Source organism: Trematomus bernacchii, unplaced genomic scaffold (genome assembly GCF_902827165.1).
Source record: "Trematomus bernacchii unplaced genomic scaffold, fTreBer1.1, whole genome shotgun sequence".
Taxonomy (NCBI): Eukaryota; Metazoa; Chordata; class Actinopteri; order Perciformes; family Nototheniidae; genus Trematomus; species Trematomus bernacchii.
Genome location: NW_022987313.1, coordinates 11,444,840 through 11,471,284, shown reverse-complemented (window position 1 = coordinate 11,471,284; position 26,445 = coordinate 11,444,840). Strand labels below are relative to the sequence as shown.

Here is a 26,445-nt window from a genome sequence, read left to right as displayed (position 1 = left end):
TTGATGTAAGCTGACATTTATTCTTCCCTCTCTAGACCCAGGTTGGAGGGAAGAAGAATACTGTCCTGCTCCCCAAGCTGACCCCTGACACCGAGTACTCCATCACCGTGGTAGCAGTCTACGCCAAAGGACTTAGCCCAGAGCTGAACGGCCCCGGAAAGACCAGTGAGTTTTCTTCCACTTTGGCTGCACCCAAAAACAGCTCTCATGCTTTTTTGCATGAAAGCTTACAGACACTGTTTGGGTTTAAATTCATCATACTTTTGTCTCACTCCAGAGCCTTTGGGCGGTGTTAGGAACCTTCAGGTCACTGACCCCACCACCAGCACCCTGAATGTCCAGTGGGAGGCTGCCGAGGGCAACGTGCGTCAGTATAGGATCTTCTATGTTCCTGCAGCTGGAGGACAGGAAGAGATGGTAAGATGGAAAAAACGGTTCTAAAACATTAAACTATGTTGAATGAAATGTTCCTTCTCTATAATTACAATTACGCCATACCTTTAATGCCTGGAGCACAACCTGATGTATGTCTTGTTTTACTTCTATCCAGGCCCAGGTTTCAGGAAGCACCTACAACACTGTGCTGAAGAAACTTCAGTCTGACACTCTCTACACAGTAACTGTGGCTCCCGTTTACTCTGCTGGAGAGGGACAACGCATGTCTGAGGATGGCAAAACATGTAAGAACTGCATGCCTTAAATCATTGGTCCCATGTCACAAAGTTGATTCATGCAGGGACGTTTAAAAAGCAGCTGTGACATCCTTGAAAGACAGCTCCCAGGGTTTAGAATAGCCCAGGGAGACTGAGAAGATGAGAATGATACATACTGCATGACGTCAGTGGGATTTCAGGAATCCATTCATCCCTCAATCCCTCCAGAATGAGATTTCTGGCTTTGGTAGCTGATTTGATGTCATTGTACGTCAGGAGCCTTCAATAAGGCAGCCATTTAAAGCTGATTGCTTCAAATCGTCAAAATCCTTTCACAAGCTGTAAGCCAAGCCAAACCGATCCAGTTCCATTTTTTGCGGTGACTTAATGCACACCTTACATGTAAAATGTAACATGAGACGTAACATAAAAAGACAGCGTTTCGCTCAGTCAGCTAACTCCGAACTTCATTGAAGAACACAGACTTTTCCAGTTTCTCGCACAATTTCAGACCACCAAACTCTGCTGGGAATGAGTCAGCATTTTGCGGGGTGATTGTGTAGGAAGGAATTCCTCCGGGTTGGCAGCATTATAATGGTGTCTTCTCTCTCTTTCCTGTAATATCATCCATTTATAGGTTGGAATGAAGGGTAGTGGTCAGGATAATGATGGAGCTTGGGAATGGGGGAGGGGGTGTATTGAGTAATTGGCTGTCCTTTGGGAAAAAGAAACAGAAGAGGGGGGGTGGTTGTTAGAAATGAATGGAGAGCATTATATGTGTTATGGCTCTAAGTCACTTGGCTAAGGTCATGCTCCATGCCTGCTACTGTTACCCCCATTTCCCCTCCTGGAGCAATAGTCCTTCATGTTCAGTGAATTTTCCCTCGACATGTTAACCACTGTTGTACAGTATGTACAGTATATTACATCATACTGCGACAACATTATTTTACCGCTAATCTTGTTACAGCTGTGGAATTTGTCAATTTATTCCCCCTTTTTTTCATTGAATTTAAGGAAGGATCTGCTCATATTCAAGCCCCTGACGATTTAATTGTGCCTTGAAATACAAAGCAGCTTTTCAATGCAACAGGCATTGGTTAGTGTAACTTTAAAGTACGGAAGCTCACTCACTGTGTTCGGCCCACTGTGTTTTTCCCATGCATTTATGGGCTCATTATGAGCAGCGGCACAAAACATCTAAACATCTGCTTTGGATTTTTTAGAAGGCAGCTTTCACACAGGGCTGCACATTCGTCCTGTGTATCCTTTTCATTAACCTTCAGGGCACTGACAGGAAGCGTCCTGGTGATAGCAGTATTGTTAAATAACGTCTTAAACTTGTCTCCGTTGGTCTGGGGCCAGCATTGTTCAGTGTTTTATTGAAATGTTCTCATTTAGTGATTGGACTGCTCCGCCTGTCCACAAAACTAGTCTAGACCACGTTAAATGGGACAAAAGTAGAAGGACATTATTACTAATTAGTAGGCTAACAAAAAGTTGTTAATAATCACTATAAACCACATTTGACCACATTGTCAAACAGACAAATAGGAAAATACCACATGCATTTGTTCAGGAAAATGATGGGGGTGGTTCTATGGAATATTCATGGTTTTAGCCTCTCATTTGCTGACCTCTGTCCATTATCTGACCTAAACAATCTGTTTGTGTCTCTTATTTCATCCCCTCTCCCAATCTGCCTTTCTAATCTAAACAAACCTCTTGGGTTGCTGACCTTTAACCTCACCCTGTCATCACTATTTTCTTCCCACTTGAATCCTCTTTTGGCTCTTCCTTACCCCACCTTGACCTTTGACTTCCGTATCTCCCTCTCTACATCTGACAACCCAACATTCTTGGCTCGGCAGTGGAGCGTAGCCCCGCCAGGAACATCAAGGTTTTCAACCCAACTACCAACACTCTGAACGTTCGCTGGGAGGCTGCCACGGGCCAGGTTCAGGAGTACCGGGTGGTCTACTCTCCTCTGACTGGAGCCGGGCTCTCTGAGTCGGTGAGTTTCCAACCACTGTGGAGGAAGCAATGCACTTTAGCACATATGCATGAAAAGAAAGAACATTTAGAGTTGGTGTGCAATAGCAACCCATCAGTTTCCATCTTATTGACAATTCCCCCTAAATCATTGCTCTACACACACAAACACTAAGAGTTTAAGGAGAATTATAGCACACCCGGATGGAGGTGTGAGCAGATGTCGCCCAAGCAGCAACCCATTAAAATGTTTGACCAGCATTTACAGTCTACCATATGTGATCAGGAATGAAACGTCCATTAGTCTGTTCACCAAATGGTCAATGTGAGTGTGTTTGTCAGCACTCACTGCCAGTGGAATTCCTTCCTTTAACACACTGCTAAATATTTGAATCAAGACTGCTTTCATTAAAACCCAACTACCGTTCTTGACACGATATGTGGCATCTGGAACCAGTGAGCCCTCATCTCTCTGGGTTGCTAAAAAAGGAACTTTTGACATGTTACCGCCATTAGCTTTCTCCAGCATCTGCCGGAAAGACTGCACCATTAAGAACGGTTCCTTCACTGGGACTCTATGGTCTTTGAAGAGTGAGGCATATTCCAGTTTATTGATAGAGACATTTACGCACATTTATGGCAAGCCCAGGCCTTTTCCGTGACTGGAGCCAATGTGGCCACCATCAAATGTAACACCAGCTGGAGATTTGTTGCGAGAATTCTCAGCTTCACTAAACTCGCCTGTGATGTTATGTTTTCATTCTGAGAATTTCAAGCACCTCTTTAAATTATACACATGGACAGATGGGAGCTGCCTGTAGACAAAAGGACATTGTTGTTGCATTGAAACAATAATAAGCAGATTCCTAAACCCATTTGCTGGTCTGACACTCACATGTGTTCCATCCTTCACACAACCCCCCCCCCCCCCCCCACACACTTTCCTCCAATGCCATCGTAAGCATCTACACAAGTGTTTATCCCTCCCTCTGCCTCACTCACTCTCAGAGGTTATCACCAGCCCTCGAGGAATGCTGACCTTACTCCGTCCAAATTAGTAACTAAGAGACAGGGAGAAAGTGAGGAGGTGGCTCCTATGCAATCAGCTGTCCTCACTGTCGGGTTCAAAAGCAATGCCGCCTGTCAAACATCAAAGGCTCTACCTTTCACTTGGTGCTGACAGCAAAGGGCTGTTTAGTCAAGGAAAAGGTGTCAGGGAGAGTGTTCAACACAGACAGCTGTTATATAAATAAACACATTTGCTATTATCTTTGTCTAATTGTACTTGTTTGTTAAGGATTTTAGTCTAAACCTGGTGCCCTGAAACTCTTGAAAAGTGTATTTTTCTGACATGCCTGGTGTCTTCATACAGGTTCTGGTACCAGGGAACAAAAATGAGGCTCTGCTGCTGCAGCTGCTCCCAAATACTGAATACAATGTCGGAGTGGTCGCCCTGTATAGCGACGGCGAAGGACCTGCTATCAGTGAGCCTGGAAAGACACGTAAGAATCTGGGGGTTTAAAGACCAATAAACAACATAATGTATTTCTACATTTAGCCCCATTATTTAGCATGCAAAAAGACATATGTCGATGTTTCGAATGTACAGCACAAACACTCTTTTTCTGATGTTTCCTCACTCAGTGCCCCGCAGTGGCCCAAGGAACATGCTTGTATATGACCCCACCACCAGTACTCTCTCTGTGAGCTGGGAACACGCTGATGGTCCCGTCACAGAATACAGAATCACCTACGCCCAGACCACAGGAGACCCCATCGAGGAATCTGTAAGCATGTTTCTAATCCTACATAGTTTTACTGCTGCTTGTGATTTGATAAATTGTTGTTTTAGATTGGCTGCTATCAATTTTGTCTGATGGTCCTGAGTCATAAAACAACTCTAATAGGTCTGATATATTAATGCAAATGTGTCCCTCATGTCCATCTTGATTTGTTGTTTCTATATAGACTGTTGTACCAGGAAACAGAAACAATGTGGTCCTGCAGAACCTGGATCCAGAGACTCCTTATAATATCAAAGTGACTGCCATGTATGCTGACGCAGCAGGAGGAGAGCTGGAAGGAGATGGTCGCACATGTAAGAACTTTTCAATCTATGGGTTTTAACTGATACAGAGGTCCTTTAAGGACAGCAAACTAAGCATACTGACAGACATGTATTAAATATACCATGAAGTGCACACACACATGAGTGAGGAGTCCACAGCGGAAAATCTGAATGGACTTACCCATTAATTAGGATCATCAATTACTGTTGCAAAAAGTGGAGTAAGTGAAATTCTTGACTTGTCCTGAATGCCAAATGCACCAAGAGACTCTGCCAGGTAATTATGAACTGGCTGTCCTCCAATCAGAGAGAGCTCATGCCTCCAGTGTTGGCCAATGTCTTGCCTAATTTTGCCTTTCAAACAAAAGAAGCTCTATTACATATCGTCATGCCTCTCCGCTCCTCTTTTTTGTAATTTCTCTGATGTTGTTACATTTATCATCCCCTTGATCACACCTTTCAACCATCATTCAAAAGTCATAATAAGTATAATAAAGTAATAACCCTGCTGACAAGATGCTGAAATTCCACCCCATTGCATAAAAAGAAGAAGCCTTTGTTGACTGTGCTTGTTTCCAACAGTGGGTATGCTCGGCCCCAGGAACCTCCAAATTTCCGATGAGTGGTATACCCGCTTCAGGGTGTCTTGGGACGCCGCCCCCTCCAAGGTTACCGGATACAAACTTGTCTACCAGGCTGAGGGTATGGACAACTGTTTTAAATATACATATATGAAAGTTACATATATATATATACAGTATAATCAGAGACTTTCTTTTCAATACAAACACATAGGGAGACTTTTTTAAATGTAAGTGTTTTCCTTTCAGGCTCTGACGAGTCCTTAGAGGTGTTTGCTGGAGATGTGACCACCCACCAACTGCACAACCTGAAACCTGGAACCACCTATGACGTAAAGGTGCTGGCACAGTACGCAACAGGTCTCAGTGAGCCTCTCATTGGACCAGGAACCACATGTAAGCTGATCATTTATTACTTTACAGTTTTAACAGCACACAATGTAATGGATTCTTCCAATGTTGACTGCCAATCAATCCATGGTCTTGCAAATAAAAGAATATGTACTGAGATAAACGTTTCCCTTTAGTGTACCTGAATGTGACCGACCTGACCACCTACAATGTTGGGTATGAGTCCTACTGCATCAGATGGACCCCTCACAGAGCAGCCACGTCCTACAGACTCAAAGTCAATCCAATTGATCGTAAGTGCTTAAACCCAACGCACTATAAATGCATTGTTGATGTTGGAGCAACCTGAATTTGTCTAATCTGGATTCTTTTTCCCTCCTCTAGCCTCCAAGCGTGGGGCTCAGGAGATCACCGTCAGAGGCTCAGAGAGTAGCTACTGCTTCGATGGCTTGTCCCCTGACTCTCTCTACGATGCCACAGTGTTCGTCCAAACCCCCAACCTGGAGGGACCTGGAGTCAGCGTGAAGGAGAGGACATGTAAGATCATCGATGCTAGTTTCATGCTAGCTACTGTAACCTCTAATTTATTTTGGAGTTACACGAATATGCGTTCACAATCCACAGTGTAGTATATCATTGTAAATTGTTCGCACTTGTTTCTGTTTTGTCGAGCAGTGGTCAAACCAACAGAGGTGCCCACCGAGCCTCCAACTCCCCCTCCTCCAGCAACATTCCCCCCTTCACTCGATGGTGAGAAAAGCCCAGTCATTCTTATAATCGTGCTTAAATAATAGTACTTACATTGAGCTGAGATAAGACTTTTTGTTAACACCGTTGTATCTGCGCCATAGTTTGCAAGGGGGCCAAGGCAGACGTGGTCTTCCTCATTGATGGTTCATGGAGTATTGGAGATGATAGCTTCAACAAGGTCATCCAGTTTGTCCAGAGCATGACCGGAGCCTTTGAAGATATCAGCAATCGTGGCATGCAGGTCAGCACAAACCTTGAATCCATCTTCAACGTTTATTTCTTTGTACAGACAAACTGACAATATGCAACACTTTGAAATATCTACTTTGTGTGTGTGTCATTTTCACTTTCATCATTTCTTTTGTTTCCTTCAAACAGGTTTCATTTGTGCAGTACAGCGACGAAGCCAAGACCGAGTTCAAGCTGAACACCTACCAAGACAAGGGCGTAGTGATATCAGCTATTCAGAATGTGCGCTACAGAGGAGGAAACACCAAGACAGGTACACCACTTGAGCTGCAGCTTAGCAAACAAATTATTCTAGATGTGATGAATTCCAAAGATTTGATGTTCTCTCTTCCTTCTCATCCTCCTCCTTCACCCAGGCGTTGCTCTGAAGCACGTCTATGAGAAGGTGTTCACCTCAGACAGTGGCATGAGGAAGACCGTCCCGAAGGTGCTGGTGGTCGTCACAGATGGCCGCTCCCAGGATGACGTTAAGAAGAGCGCTGAAAAACTGCAGCATTCTGGTGTGGAATATTATTAATCACTGCCGAGCTTTGTGTTTTGGTCTGTGTACTGTACTGATTATACTCTGTGTAGCAGAGCTGTTTTGAATTATCCATATCCCTGTTAGCAGCCACACTTGATTTCCTCCATCAGAGCTACAGTTTTATGGCTGATTTAATAAACTCTTGTAACAAACAGTGGAGTGATAAATTGCCTGTGGTTATTGGAGGCTTGACAATGGTCTCTGATGTTGTTGTGTGTGTTTGTGTGTTTTCCCTGCGCAGGCTACAGTGTGTTCGTAGTTGGCGTGGCCGATGTGGACATGTCAGAGTTGCGACTTATCGGCAGCAAGCCCAGTGAGAGACATGTGTTCGTGGTGGACGATTATGACGCTTTTGCCAAGATCCAGGACAACCTGATCACCTTCATCTGTGAAACAGCCACTTCCAGTAAGGCAACCATCAACACACCTCAACAACAAACATTATAGTTTTTCGCATTCGGAGAGGAAAACATTGCTTTTTAATTAGATTTTTTCACCTAAATTGTGGTTGATAAGTGTGCCTACAGAGGCAACAGGAAGCTTACCTATTGCTGCACATTCAAACTGGTACACTGCCATGAAATGTACGAACACACACAAATCACTCTCTTTAAGCCTTAATCTGTTTTTCCAACCCTTTAAAACTATTTGTCCTGTTTCAGCCTGCCCTCTGATCTACATCAATGGCTTCACAACACCTGGTACGTATACAGCATACACCTTACCCTCCAGAGCTTTTATGCTAGTTTTAAGATTGCCATTTCCATTTGCTTGCTCTCAACATGTCTCCTCATTTGATCTCTTCCAGGCTTCAGGATGCTGGAGGCTTTCAACATCACAGACCGAACATTTGCTGGCATGAATGGCGTATCCATGGAGCCCGGCTCCTTTAACAGCTACATTGCCTACAGGATACACAAGGATTCCTTCCTTAACCAGCCCACCAAGTAAGAGCTAGAGACTAACAAGTGTGTGTGTGTCAAACAGAGGGAGTGTAAGCCTCACCAAGTGTATATTCCCAGCCTATTGGTCTTACCTCCTGTGCACTATTATCCTGCCCAGCCCTCAGTCATTACTCATAATAATGTTCCAAAGCCTTTAGTCATAGGGGTTTCCCCAGTGCCCTTTGGCAAAAGCCCATATTCTTGTTTGTTGTTGCAGCTTGTGGTGTATGAGGTGCTAGCAGGAACACACAAAAATGTGGTTGTAGAATAAAAAAAATTCTGGACCAGGCCCTCCTCCCACCTGGTAGCAAACAAATCACCCCTGGGTCAAGAGCTGTGTCCCTTTATTGGGCCTCATTTAAGTGGTGTTAGGAAATTGCAGAGCTGCGGGAGTCCCTAAGTCTCTTCAACATACTTTGTTAATATGTTTATAATGATGCGTACTTTGTGTGCGCACAAATGGAAACACTTCAAACTGCAGCAAACTAGAGGGGACAGGAAATACCTTCAATATGTGGGCAATTTCTGCAAGGCCGGGGAGAAAACTGGCAATCATTAACAGGTTCTGCACCTCGGACAAACCAGGAACTGTATAATAGTAGAAATGTAATAGTCTTTTCTAGCGAGATATTCTGACTGCTTGTGCAATGAGGGCACAGCTCTGACCTATGACTCATCATGACATGGTATGTTTTTTATCTAACAGGGAGATCCATCCGGATGGTCTTCCCCCATCCTACACCATCATCCTCCTCTTCCGCCTGCTGCCAGACACAGGCTCCGAGCCTTTTGATATCTGGCAGATTTCCGACAAAAACAACAACCCCGAGGTCGGGGTCTCCATCAATCGTAAGCTTCTCATCCTGTTGTGGTCCCCTCAGCGGGAGGGGGAAGCTGCTGTATCTGACCTGACATAGACACAGCTGTACACTCTTTATTAGCAACTTAAGCTGCTCACTTTCCCCCTATTACCACATTTGTCAATATCATAGCAAGTGGAGGCATATTGAAGTAAAACAAAAAACACAATCACATTCAGATCTTTTATTTGGCTCTTCTTCCATACTGTGTAAGAGAAAGCCTTCATTTTGAAAGAAGTATATTTTACAAATGTGCGCTTACACATGTGGTAAATGCATGCAAATAATTACGGACATGCACCAAATCCCTCCAGGCCTTCCCTTCATCCTTATTTGCTCTGTACAACCATGTGTTCTCTTAAGTCCTGTCTGCACTTTGCATGCCACAGCATTGTAACACACTGTCAGAGAATAATCAAAGGCTCTTTTCTTTCCAGCTTCCAGCCAAACAATCTCGTTCTACAATAAGGACACCCGAGGAGAGATCCAGAAAGCTTCGTTCAATGAGGGGCAAGTGAAGCAGGTTTTCCACGGGAGCTTCCACAAGGTAAACACAACGCATGATTCTTACAGAGAGGAGTACCTCTGCTCACCACATAGTGATATTATTCAAATGTACTTTAATAGGACACACTGGGAATCTTTTGTGTGTATCCTTTCAGAAATGGTGATTTTTATGTAAAGATTTGACAAACAGCCAACGCCATATAGCCGTATCGTATTGCTCTGGTGTCAAAGTGGCCTTTGGGCCTTTTTTATGATTTGACATTAAGCTGTTCATTTGATGAATGGGTGATGGAGGCTATAAATACATTTAAAGAGAGGTTGGAGGGAAATTGTAATACCCCAGTGACCCAGCAATACGTGCAAACTGATACAGTCAACCATGGAGGTTCGACCACATCAAGGCTGGAGACTGTCCTGGTAGTTGTTAAGTGAATTCCAAACCAGTCTGGTCCTAACTGAAGTAACAGTCAGGGAACTGGATCAATTTGAATGTTGGATAAAAAAAATGCTTGAAGAATTTCCATAAAAGATACTAAAGTCTGTATATTTTCCCCTAAATAAACTGACTTTGCGGTATAACTTGAAACCTTCCCAAGAGATTAAGTGTACAGAAAGTTGGAAGAAAACATTGATAAAATTGATGCAATTGTGGCCAAACATTTTACTCCCCTGTTTGGGTCAATCTCCAAAAGTATTGGATCCTTTATTTTCCATAAATCAATGGCATGCTTGTTAGACTTCCCCTTTACTGGGAACCATCCCTGTCTTCAGAACTCCACGCTGCAGTTTGCAACACATGCTTTTTTGAAATATCTAACCCATTAAGCTAGACTAAACTTTGTCTTTGAAATTGGTGGAGTGATCCTTTAAACGTATTGGCAAAGCTCTAATAAAAGAGGTATAAGCCTAAAGGGATGGATTAAGGACATTTAGTAGATGTGGAAAGAAGAATAGCATGCATTGTAAGCAATGGATTAAAAGTCTGAATCCAGATGTTTCCATCTGTACAATGAAGAATTTTCTTGACTTTGAAACTAATCCATGCCATCAGCGGCCCTGTCTCTCATAAAAGGAATTAAGATTGGATTCCCTTATGGCAGCTCTTAATAAAAGGATTCATTAACATCAACTGCCCTTCAAACACTCTGTCAAAAGCTCTCACTTACAATAACCACCCACAATGGTGTTATTGTTTTGCAAACTCTGTTTCCTTTCAGTGGTTGGACCATTGCATTAGGCCACATGCCAAGCTTACAACTGTGAAAAATGCCATTTGTACACTAGGGAGTCTCTTGTGGCCACAGCAAGAGGTAAAGAGAGAAGACATCAAATGCCTTCATGTCAAACTCAAAGCAGCAGCGAATATAAAACATCCTTTGTTTTGTTCCACCACAGTAGGGTGTAGAGACTAGAACAATGGGGGACAGTATATTTTCATACCAACCTTGAAAGACTTACATTAAGATGCTGGAGGGAAAACGACTGCTTCCAATGTACTCAAAATCACGTCTAATTGCGTTTGACTTTGTTCCCAAGGACAACATGGTGATTTAGCACACAGGTTTCTTTCCTCTCCCCTAATTCTAAGGTAATCAAAATGAACTACCCTTTACAATGTACCAGGGTCTTATCCGAGATCAAAGTCCGCCCACTTCCTGATATAACAAAGTGTAGTTTTTTTAACTGAAGAACAGATGAGAGAGATATATTGGCCCCAAGATCAGAGCATCATGTAAATGGCTTCTAAATTTGACCATTTAGCATCTCCACAACTAATGAGAGGGTAACCTCATGAAAGAGGGGGACCCTGGAAAATGTTGGGTCAGGGCTGTGGATGTGAATGACATCACTGATGGTCTAGTAAGACAGCAGAAGTGTGTGTGAGTGTGTGTGTGTTCTCTTAGTCTGTGGCCATGCTGGAGACTGTAGTCTGAGTGTAAACTGGGTGGCTACTTTGTGGTGTCGTCGTTGTTGTTCCAGGAGCTGCAGCGGTCTACCTAGGTGCTCATTTACTGGTCTGCTGAGTACGTGCCTCTACCAGCAGCTGTGGTGGTTTGTGTTTACATGTTGTCAGTGGCTTCCCAACACTTTGTCCATGGCTCTTACAAAGTGACCTCTGTAATAAAGTGTGTGTTCGTGCTGAAACCAGAGTGACCATTGATGAGGGTTGTCACAAATGGCTAGTTGTTGGGCTCTTGTCCAAGTGTGAAGATAAACAAAACAAAACCCAGTAAACTCACATGGTGACATTTAGGTTTAAGGTTAACGATGTACAGCTTCTAAAGAATATTTGAATGATTGATTAACCAACAGATTATGACTTTGAATCATTGATTACTTCTTAAGCCTCTGGACCAGAAAGCAGATATAGAGCCTAAACACAAGGTTTAAGAAACTGAAAAGATATTTGTTTGTAACGTTTTACAAAACGTTTGGATTTGGGTCCACGCCAAAGATGTATGGGTTTTTATATGGCCCATGCTTTACCCTCCTATACAATTTTATGAAAATGGGTTTCTACCAACCATTCCAGTTAATCTTTATAGTTCTAGAAGTAATCGGGTTTAATACAGTTTGTTAGTACTTTAAATCATGGATTTCCTTTCCTCCTCTCTATATTGGTACCATGGTTGCTGGCAGCACATTGTATTGATAAATTGTGTCACTTGAGCTGCAGTTTCTGTTGTTTGCTTTGTTAAATGTAAAGTGCACTTTATGTGCATTCATCCCCCAGTGCTGGGTCAGAGAGTGTTTGCAGATTTGGCCTTTCTTCTCAGCCTAGTTAATAAAAGTAACCCAGGCTGGAGAGGTCGTGGTCTACCACTATGAGAACATGTGGGAAAGCTCTCAGAGATGACTTAAGCAGATGCTAGCCACTCACTAGCCCACTGGGGAATCCCTCCCACACTTACAGGGTGGGAGCCGTAGAGGGAACTTTCCTGTGGACGTGAAGAAGACATTTTCCACAAGCCATGATGACAAGTCATGTATCAAGAGCTACACCGGTTGAACTTTGAGCATGTATGTTGCTGTAGTCACTAAACAGTGCACTAGAAACCTTATTGCTTTTTGATCAGTCCAGAACTCAGTCCTCGAGACATGGTTGGGAAGGTTCTGCCAATATTTGCATACACTCTTTAAAACAGAGAGGATTTTTTCGCCAAATTGTCCACTGACTGCACTCATTGTGCTCTTCAGTTGTCAGCACTTTCTTTAGACATGAAGAAGTCTTCCTTCAGTGAGATGGATAACTAACTGACCCTGAAAAACTCACTATAAATACAGAAATTGATATATTAAGTTCTCTTTCTGCAGAAAGCCTTGTCTATTCGCAGGTGCCAGATTAGACATGGGAGCTTCTCATCTCCAATTATACAATGAAATGTATCAGCCCAACTGGGGATCTTAGTATCAGTCACAGCACTGTTTGTATTTAAATACCAATCTAATGAAGATTCATACTGTGTTTTCCAATTTCCTCTCAATGAAGCTAACCTAACCTTGGCCACATTTTGATAGAGAAGATTCTCACCTAATTATTAGTGAACGCATGATATAAAATGAGAGGTTTATGAAAACGGGGGAACAGTCAGGACAAAGCCAAGAACAATAAAATCTAATCTGAAAGCAATCATGGAAATATTTAAGTGTATTGGAGCGGAGACAGTGTCTGCCTGAAATCGTACCTTATGGAATCTGAGTGAGTGTTGACACAGCGAAGCGCGGTGAAATCTTCTGTGTTAACAATTGATGAATGATAACGGTTAATCTGTCAACACTTTGCTGCAGTAGAGATCACTTAGCAGCAACTGAGGGAGCAGTGGTCATAAGAAAAGATAGTTTTCCGAGGCCTTATTTTCCAGTCACTACAGTGTTTTCTTTATGTTTGCTTATTGGTCAGTGAGGTAACATTTACATGCTCATTATTGGCCATCCTACTATATCATCCAAAGCTGTTTTGGTTAGCCCTCAGGCGCATCATGGTATAACATTTCCATGCCAGGACCCCGGGATAAACGACACCCCTCTCTCTTTGTGGTCCACAGGATAGTGTGTTCTGTTGCCAAGGAAGTCAACTGTAATTTTGTGATTGGTTGCCAAGAGCTATGTCCTAGTCTGTGGTTGGTATGGTTTTGTTGAAAGAAATGGTAGCTGTTTTCCTGACATAAAGAAAGCTTGTCTGACTGTTAAGCAGAGGGAAATGTGCAACAGTGTGGTGGAAAGTATGGAAAGTGTAGGACGTTTGATGGCACACCGCAAATTATATTGCTTCAAGATGTGGAGGAGATTTCACTCAACAAAAATCTTCCAAATCTGGTACTCTATCATTTTGTGTTGTTGTACAATCACCAACGTGGGCTTTTAATCTGTATAGATACGCCTGCTTTTGTGTATTTCCTTTTTTTGTATCCATTGATCTGTAGAGGCATCAAACAGCAGTCCTGTGCCAAATCAGTAACCACTTTGGGGTAATATCAGAATCTATAATTAACATGGCTCTGCAAAGACTAAACAATTCACTCGATCTAGCAATTATGTGGAATACCATATCAGAATCTTTAAAAGATTCAGACAACATGATTGAAAGAGCTTGAGTGGAGTTTTTCCCGGCCTTATGGTTGCACTTTCTTAAAGAATTTCCTTTCTTTTTAAAAGGGCAATCAGGGCGCTCTTCCGAATACAAATGAATGCCAAACCCAGCTTTTCAAAACCTTCAGTGGTCTTTATAGTCCCTGCCAAGTAATTGTGTTGCAACAAAGCTGGCAGCTGTGGAATATTAAGAAGACAAGAGTGTTTTGTTAATTATACCCTCTCTCCATCCTTTCCCCCCCGCAGCTCCACATTAGCGTCACTCCGGAGAAAGTCAAGCTCAACATAGATTGCCAGGAGGTGGCAGAGAAGCCCATCAAGGAGGCCAACAACATCTCAGTGGACGGCTATGAAGTGCTTGGCAAGTTGGCCAAGTCTGGAGGCGGGAAGAAGCAGTCTGCAACAGTAAGCGAAAAAAGAAACTTGTAAAAACGTGAATCCGTGGAAAAGCACGTACGGAAAAGCCTCTCACGGCTTTCCAACGAATCAATATCTAAATCCTCTTGTGTGTAGATGCACAATTAAGTTAAAACTGCTCCCAGTGAGTCCTGAAAGAATGGACATCTGCATATTTTCCAATTCTTGGTTGTTGTTGTTTATAACAGTATTCATTTTCATCAAGTATGGGAGCCATTTGTAACACCCCTCCATTTTTTCCACCTTCTTCTGTTGTGTAGTTCCAGCTCCAGATGTTCGATATTATCTGCAGCTTGAGCTGGGTCAGCCGAGACAAATGCTGCGACCTGCCCGCCACAGTAAGAACAACAAAGTCTAGCTGAAAAGCCATGTATAGAGGGATTATTTGGCAGTGTTTTTATATAATTAAATATAATCCTGACTTTTGATGGTTCTTAGCATTAATAGTAGAGTAATCATTTATTAAAGTCTATTTACTGTGTGCATGCAGACTTTCTCAGATGTTTATGATTGCTGGTAGGTAGTCATTAGGCTCAATGCAAGGCTGATACTCAGATTGCGGTTTCAAAAGAGAGCTGAACTGAATAGAACCTTGTATCCTGAGTAATTGTGCGATTTGGACTGTTTCCAGTATGATCTCAAAATGACTTGAAAACAAGTGCTCCTTCACAGCAGATCACGAAGCAGACGGAAAATCACATTTATTTTGACTCAGTACGAGTTAACACCGGATGCATGCACATTAATCCAATTATGTGTAATTCATCTGTAATTTGCATCAGATATTAATACATCACTTCAATGATTGTTATGCAACTACTTTTGTCAAAGACTCATTTTCTGAAATGGGAAAAAGTTTGCAGCTGTCAGTGAGCGTCTGGTCTTAAAGCACAGCGCTGACTTTGCGTGAGCCACTCTTCTGTCATGACCTTTTCTAGACTGTCTCTTCTTTTTAAACTCCATGAAATGAAAACGCTCCATCTGCCAGGATGCTGTCACAAAATTATATAAAGAATTTGCCTTTTTTTTACCCCTTGTATTCTGAATGCCAAGACATGGTCTCAATTATCAGTGGGTTCAAAATAGACGATATGAATGCTTCTCATTTGTGTGAATGTATGTATCTAATTCCTTCATCTTCTGTGTTTCTTTTCAGAGAGATGAGGCCAAGTGCCCATCCCTTCCCCACTCTTGCACATGCACGCAGGACAGCATTGGCCCTCAGGGGCCCCCTGGACCATTGGTAAAGACTTTCCCACGATCATCCCTTCCTGCCTTCTGTCGTCTATCTTCACCTCCTCTACCTCTGTCTCTTTTAATGTGATGATGATGATGATAAAGCCATACGTTACCCTGCTAGTAATAATGACTGTACAGCTACGCCGTTTGAACTTCAGCCGACTGGTATTTTGTTTTCCTTTGGAGACACCAGATGAGGATGAGACCAGTGGCATGCAATGAAATGTGGGCTCAGGAAGAAGTGTCAAAAGATAAATGCCTGTCGGAAAAACACACAGTAAAAAAGTATTGAGGAGACGTCTGGAATATAACATCACTAAGCCCCTGTGAGGATTTGCTAGGTCCTGGGGTTTTAGGGCTTTTGGAATCTCCTCCTGTTGCTACTCTCACTCTGTGTATTTTCCAGGGAGGCCCAGGTTCTAAGGGACCGCGAGGAGATAGAGGAGAAAACGGCAAACATGTGAGTAATGCCTTTTCATTCCTTTAAGCAAATAATAAGTTTGTTTTTTGTTTGAATTTGTAACTGGTTTTACTCTTATTAATAAATGTAACCTCATTCATAACCAACTTGTTAATATTATTAATTATTAATGCTAAACGCACATATGGCCATTGCATTTGGTCCATTTCCACTGTTGAAGCTCATTTGCTATATTATGCAATAAAAAGTTCTGATTTGCGCTGTTCTTTTGTAAGATTGCGGTTATGAAACATCTTTGCTTTTTGTCTGGGAATCGCTGTAGGGTCCAATGGGTCCACGTGGTGAGATGGGCCCCGCTGGCTCAATGGGACCCCCGGGTCCACAGGGCCCTAACGGACTGTCTCTGCCAGGAGAACCTGTAAGTTAACCTCTCTACAGAAGTCCATCCAGGGAATAAATAGTCGAGAATTTGTGGTAGATAGAGTTGAATGTATATGACAAATACTACCCCTAATGGATACTGATCTTTGTTGATGTAGTGCAGTTTGTGTGTCTTTGTTCCTGACCCACGAGTAGGATTTACAGCTAAAGTCAAGACACATTGCACTCCCCTCCTCTTCTATCCAGCTACTTTGTTTTCTTACCTGCAGATGTTCTTGCCAAAACATGAAATCAATCACAAATTCAAAAGGGATAATAGAAAGACTAAAGTTTCCTTTTCCAATATCAGGGTCGCCAAGGACCAAAGGGAGATGCTGGAGACCAGGGCCTGGCTGGCATGCAAGTAAGTACTCCCCCCCTCTCTATTTTGTGGTTTATGAACAGGAAACAGGAGACTATCCATAGAGAGCAGCTTTGCTACCGGAGCCTCGACTGGATTCGGTCCACATGCTGAGATTTAAACCACACTCAGAGTGGGAGGTTCACCATGCCATCCTCAGGGAGACCCAGACTCTGGAATTTGCCCGTTGATTGACAAACAGTAGAAGGCCGGGGATGCAGTTAAATTATTAAGGAGCGCAGACTCATGTTACCAATTGGGGAATGAGCAATGGAACATGTTCTTCCTTAGCCTTGTAATTGAAGGTGATCGTGACTAAGCATCATTGAGTTACAGTCGATGTCATTCTGGAGGAAGATTAAAGTCACATAAAACCAGACCAACCATAACCTTTAAAGTTCAGAAGTCAGAGTTATTTGAAGTTAATGATATCAATGCTCTATTAAGTCAGAAGCAGATTTAAATTAAACCAGTTTCACATACCATGGGAACTTTTTTTATCAAAAGGGTATTTTTCAGTGGGCTGGCATTACATGATCATTTTGTGGCTGAGCCTTAATTCCTTCATCCATCTGAAGTCTTTCAGGCATCTCCCGCTATTCAACTGGACAGAACTAAGCCTCTGGTTATTCTGGCCTCTGAATGAGTGAATTTAGAAATTAGAGAATGTCCTTTATCTATTGGTTTAAGAGCTTATTGGCAGCATTGTCTTTACACAATAAAGCTTATTATAACAGCACAGTCTGTTCAGATCTCTATTAGACATCATGTGTCAACAGACAAGAAGGAAATTGTTCTAGTTTTTTGTAACAAGATGATATATTGTCTTTGGCTGAAGAACTCCGGGACCTTTGTCTTTAAATTTATGTTCAACAAAGGCATTAGGGAGCTTTGTAAATGTATGGTTCCTGTTCATTAGTGTTTGATTAAGTGTGTCTGCCTTTTCCCAGGGTTCTACTGGGCCACGCGGTCCTCTGGGCCCTGTTGGACCAAGTGGAGCGCGGGTAAGATCTACTTACAGGCCTGCTGAGTGTACACACTGTATTCAAAGCCTACACATGCATCCAACACTTAGTTAAACTCATGTTTTGCATGTGATCGCCAACTTACCTTAGCATATACAGAAGTACTGGCATGTATTTCTCCCAGTCCCAGTGCATGTTCTCACTTGCCAAAAATAATTGAGCCACTACCTTATAAATATAATTTAAAATGACAGTCAAGGCTGAAAGCAATATAAAGTCATGACACTGATGTATTGCAGGAGTAGGGTCCCCAGTGTGTTGTAACCTACGTGTGATTGTATGTTGTTTCTATATAGGGGCCACCAGGAAAGGAGGGACAATATGGACCAAGAGGCCCAACAGGGCCCATGGTGAGTGTGTGTGTTTGTCTCTGTGTTGTGTAAAAAATAGCCAAATAAATAATCCTCGGAGCGTGCTTTCTTTCCTGATATATCTGCAACAATTACTGCTCTGGCTCCACAGTTGCACTCTGCCGGAACAGCACATAAAATAAGCAGACTATATTCTGTAGGCCCCTCAAATATTACGAGGATGGTGCATGCATCCCGTTTTCTTCATCTGTGGTTTAAGGAGGTCTGACTCTACTTAATCCAGCCATCATGCCAACGGGCAAAATGCCAGTATAGAATTCACACGCCCCATACCATCCTGAGTGCTCCAAGACCATTAGCAGATCCTGATGGCTGTGTGTGCATGTGTGTTTGTGTGTGTTAGTGTTATTGGCAGCCTGTGCCACACACCCCCACCACTGCAGATGTCAAAGCGTAGATCTCAACTTAAAGCTTGTTATAAGTCCGTTAACAAGGAGCAGGAGTTAAACGTTGCAATTATGTTTACTGGGCAGTAAGTTTGAATAAACACATTTTCTGTGTTTTTCTTTTCTTTCCAGGGAAACCCTGGGAATCCAGGTGTACCGGGAATAACTGGAAAACCAGGGAAATCAGGAGACACAGGAAACTCAGTATGTACTGAATAACAGGATAATAATTATGGTCATACATTCAGGAGTGGTGAAGAACAAAGGTCATTACATTTTCTAACACTTTTTCTTCTTGTTAACAGGGAACTGCAGGCTCTAAAGGAGAAAGAGGAGAAAAGGTATGTATAATGAAATGATCATATATGACCATATCATGCATCACCAATAAGTAAAGGAATGGCATCTTTATAAAAATGCCTTTGTTTTTCAGGGAGACTTTGCATCCCAGAGCATGATGCGCTCTATTGCCAGACAAGTTTGCGAACAGCTTGTGAACGGTAAGCAAAACAACTTTGAATCTTTTAGGAGAAATGGTTAAAAGGATGGACTGAATCTAATAGTAACTGGTTTTGTGTTCATCTCTTGCAGGTCAGATGAGCAGAATTGACACGATGCTCAACCAGGTTCCTTCTGGCCATCGTAGCAACACCCCAGGGGCAACCGGTCCCCCCGGCCCTACTGGCAACCAGGGAGCCCGCGGAGAGCCTGGACAAAGTGGACGAACTGGTTTCCCTGGAAACCAAGGTTTACCTGGAAGTCCAGGAGAAAGAGGTACTTTATCTCTCTCCTTTTTTTTTTTTAATGTTTGGCAGTGTAACAAAGCAAGCATGAAAATTGACTGTAGACTGTAGCGGTGGGCCATTACCTTGTGTAATCTACACATTTTGAGGTTATTATTGTATAATATTATTAAATCCTTAATCTCTCTGTGTTTCATTCCTGCCTTTGAGATTTCTACTCGTTTTCATACATGCTTTATTGTTGTTTAAGTGATTTTTCCTCTTTTCTCTGGTTTATGTAGGTTTGGCTGGAGAGAAGGGAGAGAGAGGACTTCAAGGAACTGGTATCAGAGGACAAAGAGGTCCAAATGGGACCCCAGGTAAAACACATGGTTATCAGATTTTTGGTTAAAATTACAAATGAGGCACATTTATCCACATTTGTGTTGAACAGTGTTCATCAGCAGATGCAGACTCTCTAATGGCCACAGTTCTCTTTCAACTATGTCTCAAACACAGTTTCAGTGACAGTTTTTTTGGTGGGCCTTTCTATGACACAGTTGGTCCAATTAAAATGACAAATTCCAACTAGTGGCCAGAATGTACCTTTAGTATATTTGTCTCAGGGACTTTCGTTTAGGCAGCTGCACTGCATACATTTGTTGGAAGGAAACCAAACATATTTCCAATTCTTTCCTCTCTGGATTTATGTCTCATATATACATGTAGAGCTACTCAAAACATGGTGCACATTTGAAATATTATACAGAAAATGGAAGGTATTTTCGTACATAATTAAGGAGATCATTTTTGTTTCTTGAGTTTAGACAAGCCTCTGTCAAGGTCATGATGCAGTTTTACAAACAATTGTTAAAAAATGGAAACAGCTGATTTGTCAGTTTGAAATAGGCCTTAGCTTTTCTACTGTTACAATTGATATCCAATATGTGTTCTCTTAAAGAAAAGAGAGTTTCTTTCCCTTGGGAAACTGTTGTGAGAAAAGAGCAACCTTCTATTGATGTCGACCCCACATCGCCAAACACTGATGTGTCTGTTTCTATGAATGAAGTGAGAGACAACTGAGGAAGTCAACAGTGATGACTCACTTTTGTGTGTGTGTGTGTGTGTGTGTGTGTGTGTGTGTGTGTGTGTGTGTGTGTGTGTGTGTGTGTGTGTGTGTGTGTGTGTGTGTGTGTGTGTGTGTGTGTGTGTGTGTGTGTGTGTGTGTGTGCTGTATAAGTGTTTGTGTGGAAGAATCTGATTGTTATACAATGAGCTGTCTTTGGTGGCTTCATTGACAACACATGGGCTCACTTAAGGAAGAGGAAAAGAGAGAGGGGGAAAATTCCACTATGAGTTTTTACCGTCTAGACAGACGGGGCCGGGGGGTAACTCCACACAGCCCCAGATCTTTTTTTCTTGGTCAAGTTTTTTAATTGAGCCATTGAAAATGTCAAATTACTTTGCTGCAGCCCTGTGTTAACCCCCTACCATTTCCACTGAGGATTTATGGTTCATGTCAGTGGATCTTTGGGCTGAGCTCCAGAGACTTTTTAAACTGGTCCCACTCAACTTCTGTCACACCCCTACAGGGCCACAAGGAGAGTCAAGAACGGGACCCTCAGGTGCTTCTGGCTCTTCAGGGCCTCGTGGCCCTCCAGGTCGCCAGGGTACTTCAGGGGTGAGGGGACCACCAGGATCCACTGGATATTGCGATTCCTCTCAGTGTGTTGGCATACCCTACAATGGACATGGACAAGGATACCAAGGTACACTAAACACTGTCTAGGTCCTGCATGGTACTACATCAGATAATAGACTAAGTGTATGCAGACTAATTACATTTGCAACTCAATGCACTACTTCTTTCTTTGATAATGTATGGAGATATTAATGTAAGTGTAGGACTATTAAGGTTTGAACAGAAAGAGCTTATAACCTATATTCATAAAATGTTCAACTGACCATTCGCAGAGCCCCACCCTGCAAACTGTTGCTAGGCTTTTTGTTTTCACATGAAACAGAGTTGTTTAAGAAGATAACACTGGCAAATTTACCATAACAGTTTGTAATAATTTTGGAACAATAGATCCTTGACTTCAGATAGAGGCGGACTAAAGAAGGCTTGGCTTTTCTAGTCAGAGACCATCAATTTTGTTTTAATGTAATGAAAACTGAAGCGAGCAGATTCAATCAAGATGTAGCTAGCTAGCTAACTAGCTTAAAAAGCTAACGTTATCTCCAGTAGTTGATTGGAAACACTTTCTCTGGCTGACATTTTCATGTTTTAATCTGACTGGATTTGAAATAAAACCCTGTAAAAGGGTCTCTTAAACATGCCATTGACTAGTCTTCATAGTAACATTGCAGACTGGGTTTGAAACTGCAAAAATACTACGTAGTGTACGTGCAAACGGTGACTGACCATTTTTCAGGTAGAATGAACGCTCATTCATCTTTGGGGTAACACTCAGTTACTTCACTGCCACTGAAGTCAGTTAGCTAGTTAGCTAAGCAGCCAATGTTTGCTGCTTATATTTAGAAACCGAACACACAGTTAATTGTATTTCTTACACATTGACATTGGAGGAGAGGTTTTGTGAATGGTCAGTTTGAAGCCACTATACTACAATACATCCATACATTTGATGGACAGTTTTAAAACTGGCATGCAAAGCATTCTAGCTAATAGTGTATGATTACTTACATTAGATCAAATGCTAATGACTTTCTTCCACAGAGAAAACATACTCACACCCTCTTTGAACTATTTGCAGGTGTGGCATAGTAAACGCTCTGTCATCTTTGCCGCTTACACTTTGAAGTCCGGTTTCTGAGATGTTTGCCCATTTGCTATGGGGCGTGTAAGGATAATCACCATGGACATAATTTTTGAACATTTAACAAATTACCAAAGCCAAAAAACACAGAACGGAGCGGACTGGCACTAACATCTTGCAGCTACAAGCTACAGTGATGGCAACCTGCTGGCCTGCTTGCATCTTGAACCACAAACCGTTGGGGAAAAAAACCAAAGACTGAGCATTTCTACGAAGGAAGGAGCATGTACAAATACCACCCAAAACAACTACTAACAAAGAGGATCTCATAACTGAAAGCAATAATGTAGAGGTGATATATGTAAATAAAACTAATTTGTGTGCCTTGTAAATGATTGTATGAACCAGGACATTTTCACTAAAAATCAAGTTAACATCTGTATTGAGCTTGTGCCTCATAACCCTCTGCTTACTGACCACCAGCATAACCATAACCTCTATTTATGACACCTTAAGTGACGTAGACAGCTCTGGTCCAGACTAAAGCATGTTCCAATTGTACTATTTAATCATCATGTTTCTTTGTCGGACAAATCAGCGCTAAATGGCGCCCTCCTTGTCATTTTGATGTGTTCATTGTAGTATGAGCTGGTTATTTTACTACGTCTTATAATCCAATAGCTTGATGGATTTTATTGTAAATGTCATCACCAAACATTTTTCTTTTTCTTTTGTAGATTTTATGGTGCTTTAGGAAACATTAGTTTAACACAAGGTTTTTTTGTTTTGGAATTCCCAAGTGTAATATAATTTAAATTGTGCATGTGAAAAGTTGTCATAGGAAACATTTTTATATTGGCCATCCTGAATATTTTTCTAGCCAACAACTTCCAGCCCGAACCTGTGGTAGAGTCTTTACCTGTGGAGCCAGCTGCAGAGTTTGAGGCAATACAATCACCCGGTTACTCACGAAACCAACGCGGAAAGAGATCACTACAACAAGACAAAACAGAAACAGTAGCATCATAGCTGCTATAAGGAGCTCTCAGAAAGTGTAATATTAAATAACTATGTTGGTATGTGAGGATGACGGGATTTTCCTGAACAAAACTAGTACTTATATGGGTTTGATACCCTTGGCTATATTGAACTTATATTTTTTTGACATGAGAAAATTAAGCAAGAAAAATACAACCTAAATGTTCGTTATTTACAAACCTGTGTGCTTGCTAAGTGTTCCCCTTACTGTAAGTGTCTGCTTGTAATATAACTGCAAGTGTTTATCGGACTACAATGTGTAATGCACTAATCATGTGAAAACAAGCAGAAAATATGTCGTAATAACGACAGTCAGTATGTTTTTCAACACATCCGGATTATCCTTCTTGTTTTTTTGTCAAATTTCATGTAAAGCTGTTTCAGATCCTCTGATGGTCAAAAAAAAGGACAATCAAATCGGATCCCCAAAGATTTGTTTATTGTAATGTTTTCTAAAGCCTTTAAACCAAATGATAATCTGACGTACAAACCAAACTATTTTATTTTGTTACCAAAGGTGGAATTGCATGTTTGTGTTGTATATTTACTGAGGATTTCTTAGTCAGAATATAGGTGTTGTTTTCTATCTATGCAGTTTGGATTTGGTTGCAAGACTATGGACATAGAATTGCTTTTCTCATGTTTTAACTGCACATTTTTGTGAATTCCACACAGCCTTATTTTCTTATTTATTTCTGAAACAGAAGAGGCATTTTTCAATAAAACTACTGAAAATGTACCATTTGTTTCAGATTCCCATTCATTTCTGTCTCTTGCTGTTTAACTTCTCACAGTTCCTGCACTTCAGCACCTCACATGCCACCATATTTCTCTTTATACCTAATGTTTCCAGACCAAATAGATTTTTATTTGAACCAAGAGGACAAAACTGTTTATTCCCAACATCAGGACCCTGGAAAATCCTTTTGGAAGTGTGGACCTTTATTTATTTTGACTAAGATATTTTGTCCAGAATGTCAGTTAGTGTCAGGGCAAAAAGAAAAGAAAGGAGAAAGTTTAAAAACAAAAGAATTGCCAACATATTAGCTGCTCCTTTTACATGCACCCATTTGGGTTTTGTCCTATCAGTTTGTTATGATAATGGATCGACTTCGATGGAAATTAGATTTGGCAGATACCAGCTGGAAAATCTTACAGCTTTCCACCCTTTAAGCATATTTAATGGTTAAATAAAAGATGGATGAGGTAAGGAACAACTCACGCCATTGCTGTTATATATGATGAAGGGGAAGCATGTTCACAAAGGAGTCTTTGCACAAATGCCAGAGATAAGGACTGGAGGAGTGATGCGTCAAGGTCGAGTTTACCACCAAGAAGACATGGGAGAAATCCTCTATGGAAACCATTACAATGGTTACTCTTACTTACTTTAGTGCAAAAGCAATTTACGAAGCATCTCAAATAGATTTTATAGAAGTTTATATTTCATGAGAGTTGGAAAATTGTGCAGGTTAAGTACAGTATGAGTGAACAGCTGCCACATGTTAGTCATCAAGTAGAGGCAAAGTCTGCTAAAGCTTTTCACACAGAAAATGGCTTACAGGAGGACAAAAGTAGACAGCCTGCCATTTAAATTCCTCCTTTGAAGTGCATTGTCGTACATGGGAGAACAGAATAATAATAAAAAACATAGCTTTGGTATAGACATGCAGGCCTTGTTGAAGAATGTTCACACCTGTTATAAGTGATACGCTTTTCATGTTTTTTCCCAACATCAGGCTCTATTTTGGTTTCAATGTCATTCTACGTCACTTTCTGTCCAATACGGCGATGTAGCCTTTGAGTCACCTTTTTTCTAGCTCGACCAACATTAAAAAAAGTTTTCAGTGATGCCTGATACCATCCTCACCGCAACCATGTCTGGTTTCTGTCTGCTGATTTCTTTACGTTTGTTGACAATCCATCCAGCGTTCATCTGTGTTCACTTTGTGGCAAAAGATTGAAGTGGGCTGTTTCAGAGTCCGCGGTTGTTACAGATTTTAACTAACCTGTTTTATCTCCGGTTGCCCACCCCCCACCCCGCAAACACTAGACAAAGTGTCTCTTCCAAAGCAGTGAGTCAGACTATATGTGGCTTTGTGTAGCTTATATCTGACTTAAATCTGCATTTATTGATTTTCTGGCCACTCAGGGGTACAGTATTCAAAAATCCAGCAAACAGGGCAACATTACCATTTACTTTGCTAAATGCTCAACTATATTCAGATAACGTTTGCTAACTGTGTCCACCTGCTGTTTGGTGATAGGTGGTTATCATACAGTTGGTTTATCAGACTTATTTCAGATGAAATCATCTTCCGGAAATGACTCGTTAACCCTGAATCAAGACAGAACAGTTCCGGACCTTAAATCAACAACCATCTTAAATATGCTTTAATGCAAGGAACTGCTGAGGTGTTAATTCCCTATGGACTCATCACTACAAGCTCTTGAATGACACATAGTTGATTTATGTTGGTGTAAAACTTTACAATAAGACTACCCTTATAAAGGATTCATAAAGGGTTTATAATTAGGTTATGAATTAGGTTGTAAACACTTTATTAATCATTAAGAACCATTTATAAACCAGTTCTAACATAGTTTTCATACATCAACACAGGCTCACTATTTGGCAAGATGACTAAGCCTTATATTGGCTACTCGCGAGAATCAACTCAGTGAACAACAGACACCAAGGATGCTGGGTGATGAAGAAGACGAAGTAAGCTAAGTGCCAATATAAGGCTTAGCAGTGCAGATAAATGTGGGCTCACTATTTGGCAACCAACCGGTCCCAGTTGCCCTGTTTTTCTCATGTCTTATAAAAGCTTATTAATGATTTATAAAGTGTTCACAACCTAATTAATGAATTCATTACAAACTATTCGTAAACCCTTTATAAGGGTAGTCTTATTGTAAAGTGGTACCAAAATATAGGTGATTACACTTTTAAACTTTATTTTGATGTTCAATTAAAAGGCAATTCATGTTTGGAAAACCTATTCTATAACGGATTGCTGAGGAAAAAATGTAAATCTGGGCTGGATGATATAACTTTAAAATACCTGTAGAAGGTTTTGCGTAATTTCTTAAAAAACGACTTCACCACAGCTTGAGGTTCAAAGAAAGCAAACCTCACAATGCCAATTCATACTGATTTGATTTACTTTGGAGCTGCGTTACTGAGTAAAAGT

At 41.5% G+C, this 26,445-nt stretch overlaps 1 protein-coding gene across 4 annotated transcripts in view; it reads left to right on the top strand.

Moving 5' to 3' along the window:
* col12a1a (collagen, type XII, alpha 1a) overlaps nt 1-23,987 on the top strand; it is a 53,571-nt gene extending 29,584 nt beyond the window's left edge. For 2 of the 4 annotated variants that reach the window (XM_034118889.1, XM_034118748.1), the window contains 35 exons: nt 36-165; nt 278-417; nt 551-680; nt 2,525-2,667; nt 4,018-4,147; nt 4,290-4,432; nt 4,614-4,743; nt 5,296-5,415; nt 5,544-5,690; nt 5,822-5,938; nt 6,030-6,182; nt 6,321-6,395; nt 6,497-6,636; nt 6,774-6,897; nt 7,001-7,144; nt 7,409-7,573; nt 7,830-7,868; nt 7,976-8,114; nt 8,818-8,960; nt 9,409-9,518; nt 14,315-14,473; nt 14,746-14,823; nt 15,642-15,728; nt 16,131-16,184; nt 16,468-16,563; nt 16,876-16,929; nt 17,877-17,930; nt 18,248-18,301; nt 18,841-18,912; nt 19,014-19,049; nt 19,142-19,208; nt 19,300-19,482; nt 19,733-19,810; nt 21,023-21,199; nt 23,091-23,239. In XM_034118889.1, the coding sequence (XP_033974780.1) occupies nt 36-165; nt 278-417; nt 551-680; nt 2,525-2,667; nt 4,018-4,147; nt 4,290-4,432; nt 4,614-4,743; nt 5,296-5,415; nt 5,544-5,690; nt 5,822-5,938; nt 6,030-6,182; nt 6,321-6,395; nt 6,497-6,636; nt 6,774-6,897; nt 7,001-7,144; nt 7,409-7,573; nt 7,830-7,868; nt 7,976-8,114; nt 8,818-8,960; nt 9,409-9,518; nt 14,315-14,473; nt 14,746-14,823; nt 15,642-15,728; nt 16,131-16,184; nt 16,468-16,563; nt 16,876-16,929; nt 17,877-17,930; nt 18,248-18,301; nt 18,841-18,912; nt 19,014-19,049; nt 19,142-19,208; nt 19,300-19,482; nt 19,733-19,810; nt 21,023-21,199; nt 23,091-23,239 (3,960 nt within the window). Of the gene's footprint in view, nt 1-35; nt 166-277; nt 418-550; nt 681-2,524; nt 2,668-4,017; nt 4,148-4,289; nt 4,433-4,613; nt 4,744-5,295; nt 5,416-5,543; nt 5,691-5,821; nt 5,939-6,029; nt 6,183-6,320; nt 6,396-6,496; nt 6,637-6,773; nt 6,898-7,000; nt 7,145-7,408; nt 7,574-7,829; nt 7,869-7,975; nt 8,115-8,817; nt 8,961-9,408; nt 9,519-14,314; nt 14,474-14,745; nt 14,824-15,641; nt 15,729-16,130; nt 16,185-16,467; nt 16,564-16,875; nt 16,930-17,876; nt 17,931-18,247; nt 18,302-18,840; nt 18,913-19,013; nt 19,050-19,141; nt 19,209-19,299; nt 19,483-19,732; nt 19,811-21,022; nt 21,200-22,207 lie in introns of all 4 variants that reach the window. The other 2 variants (XM_034118671.1, XM_034118806.1) reach the window with 2 other exon arrangements.
* Nucleotides 23,988-26,445: the final 2,458 nt, after the last annotated feature.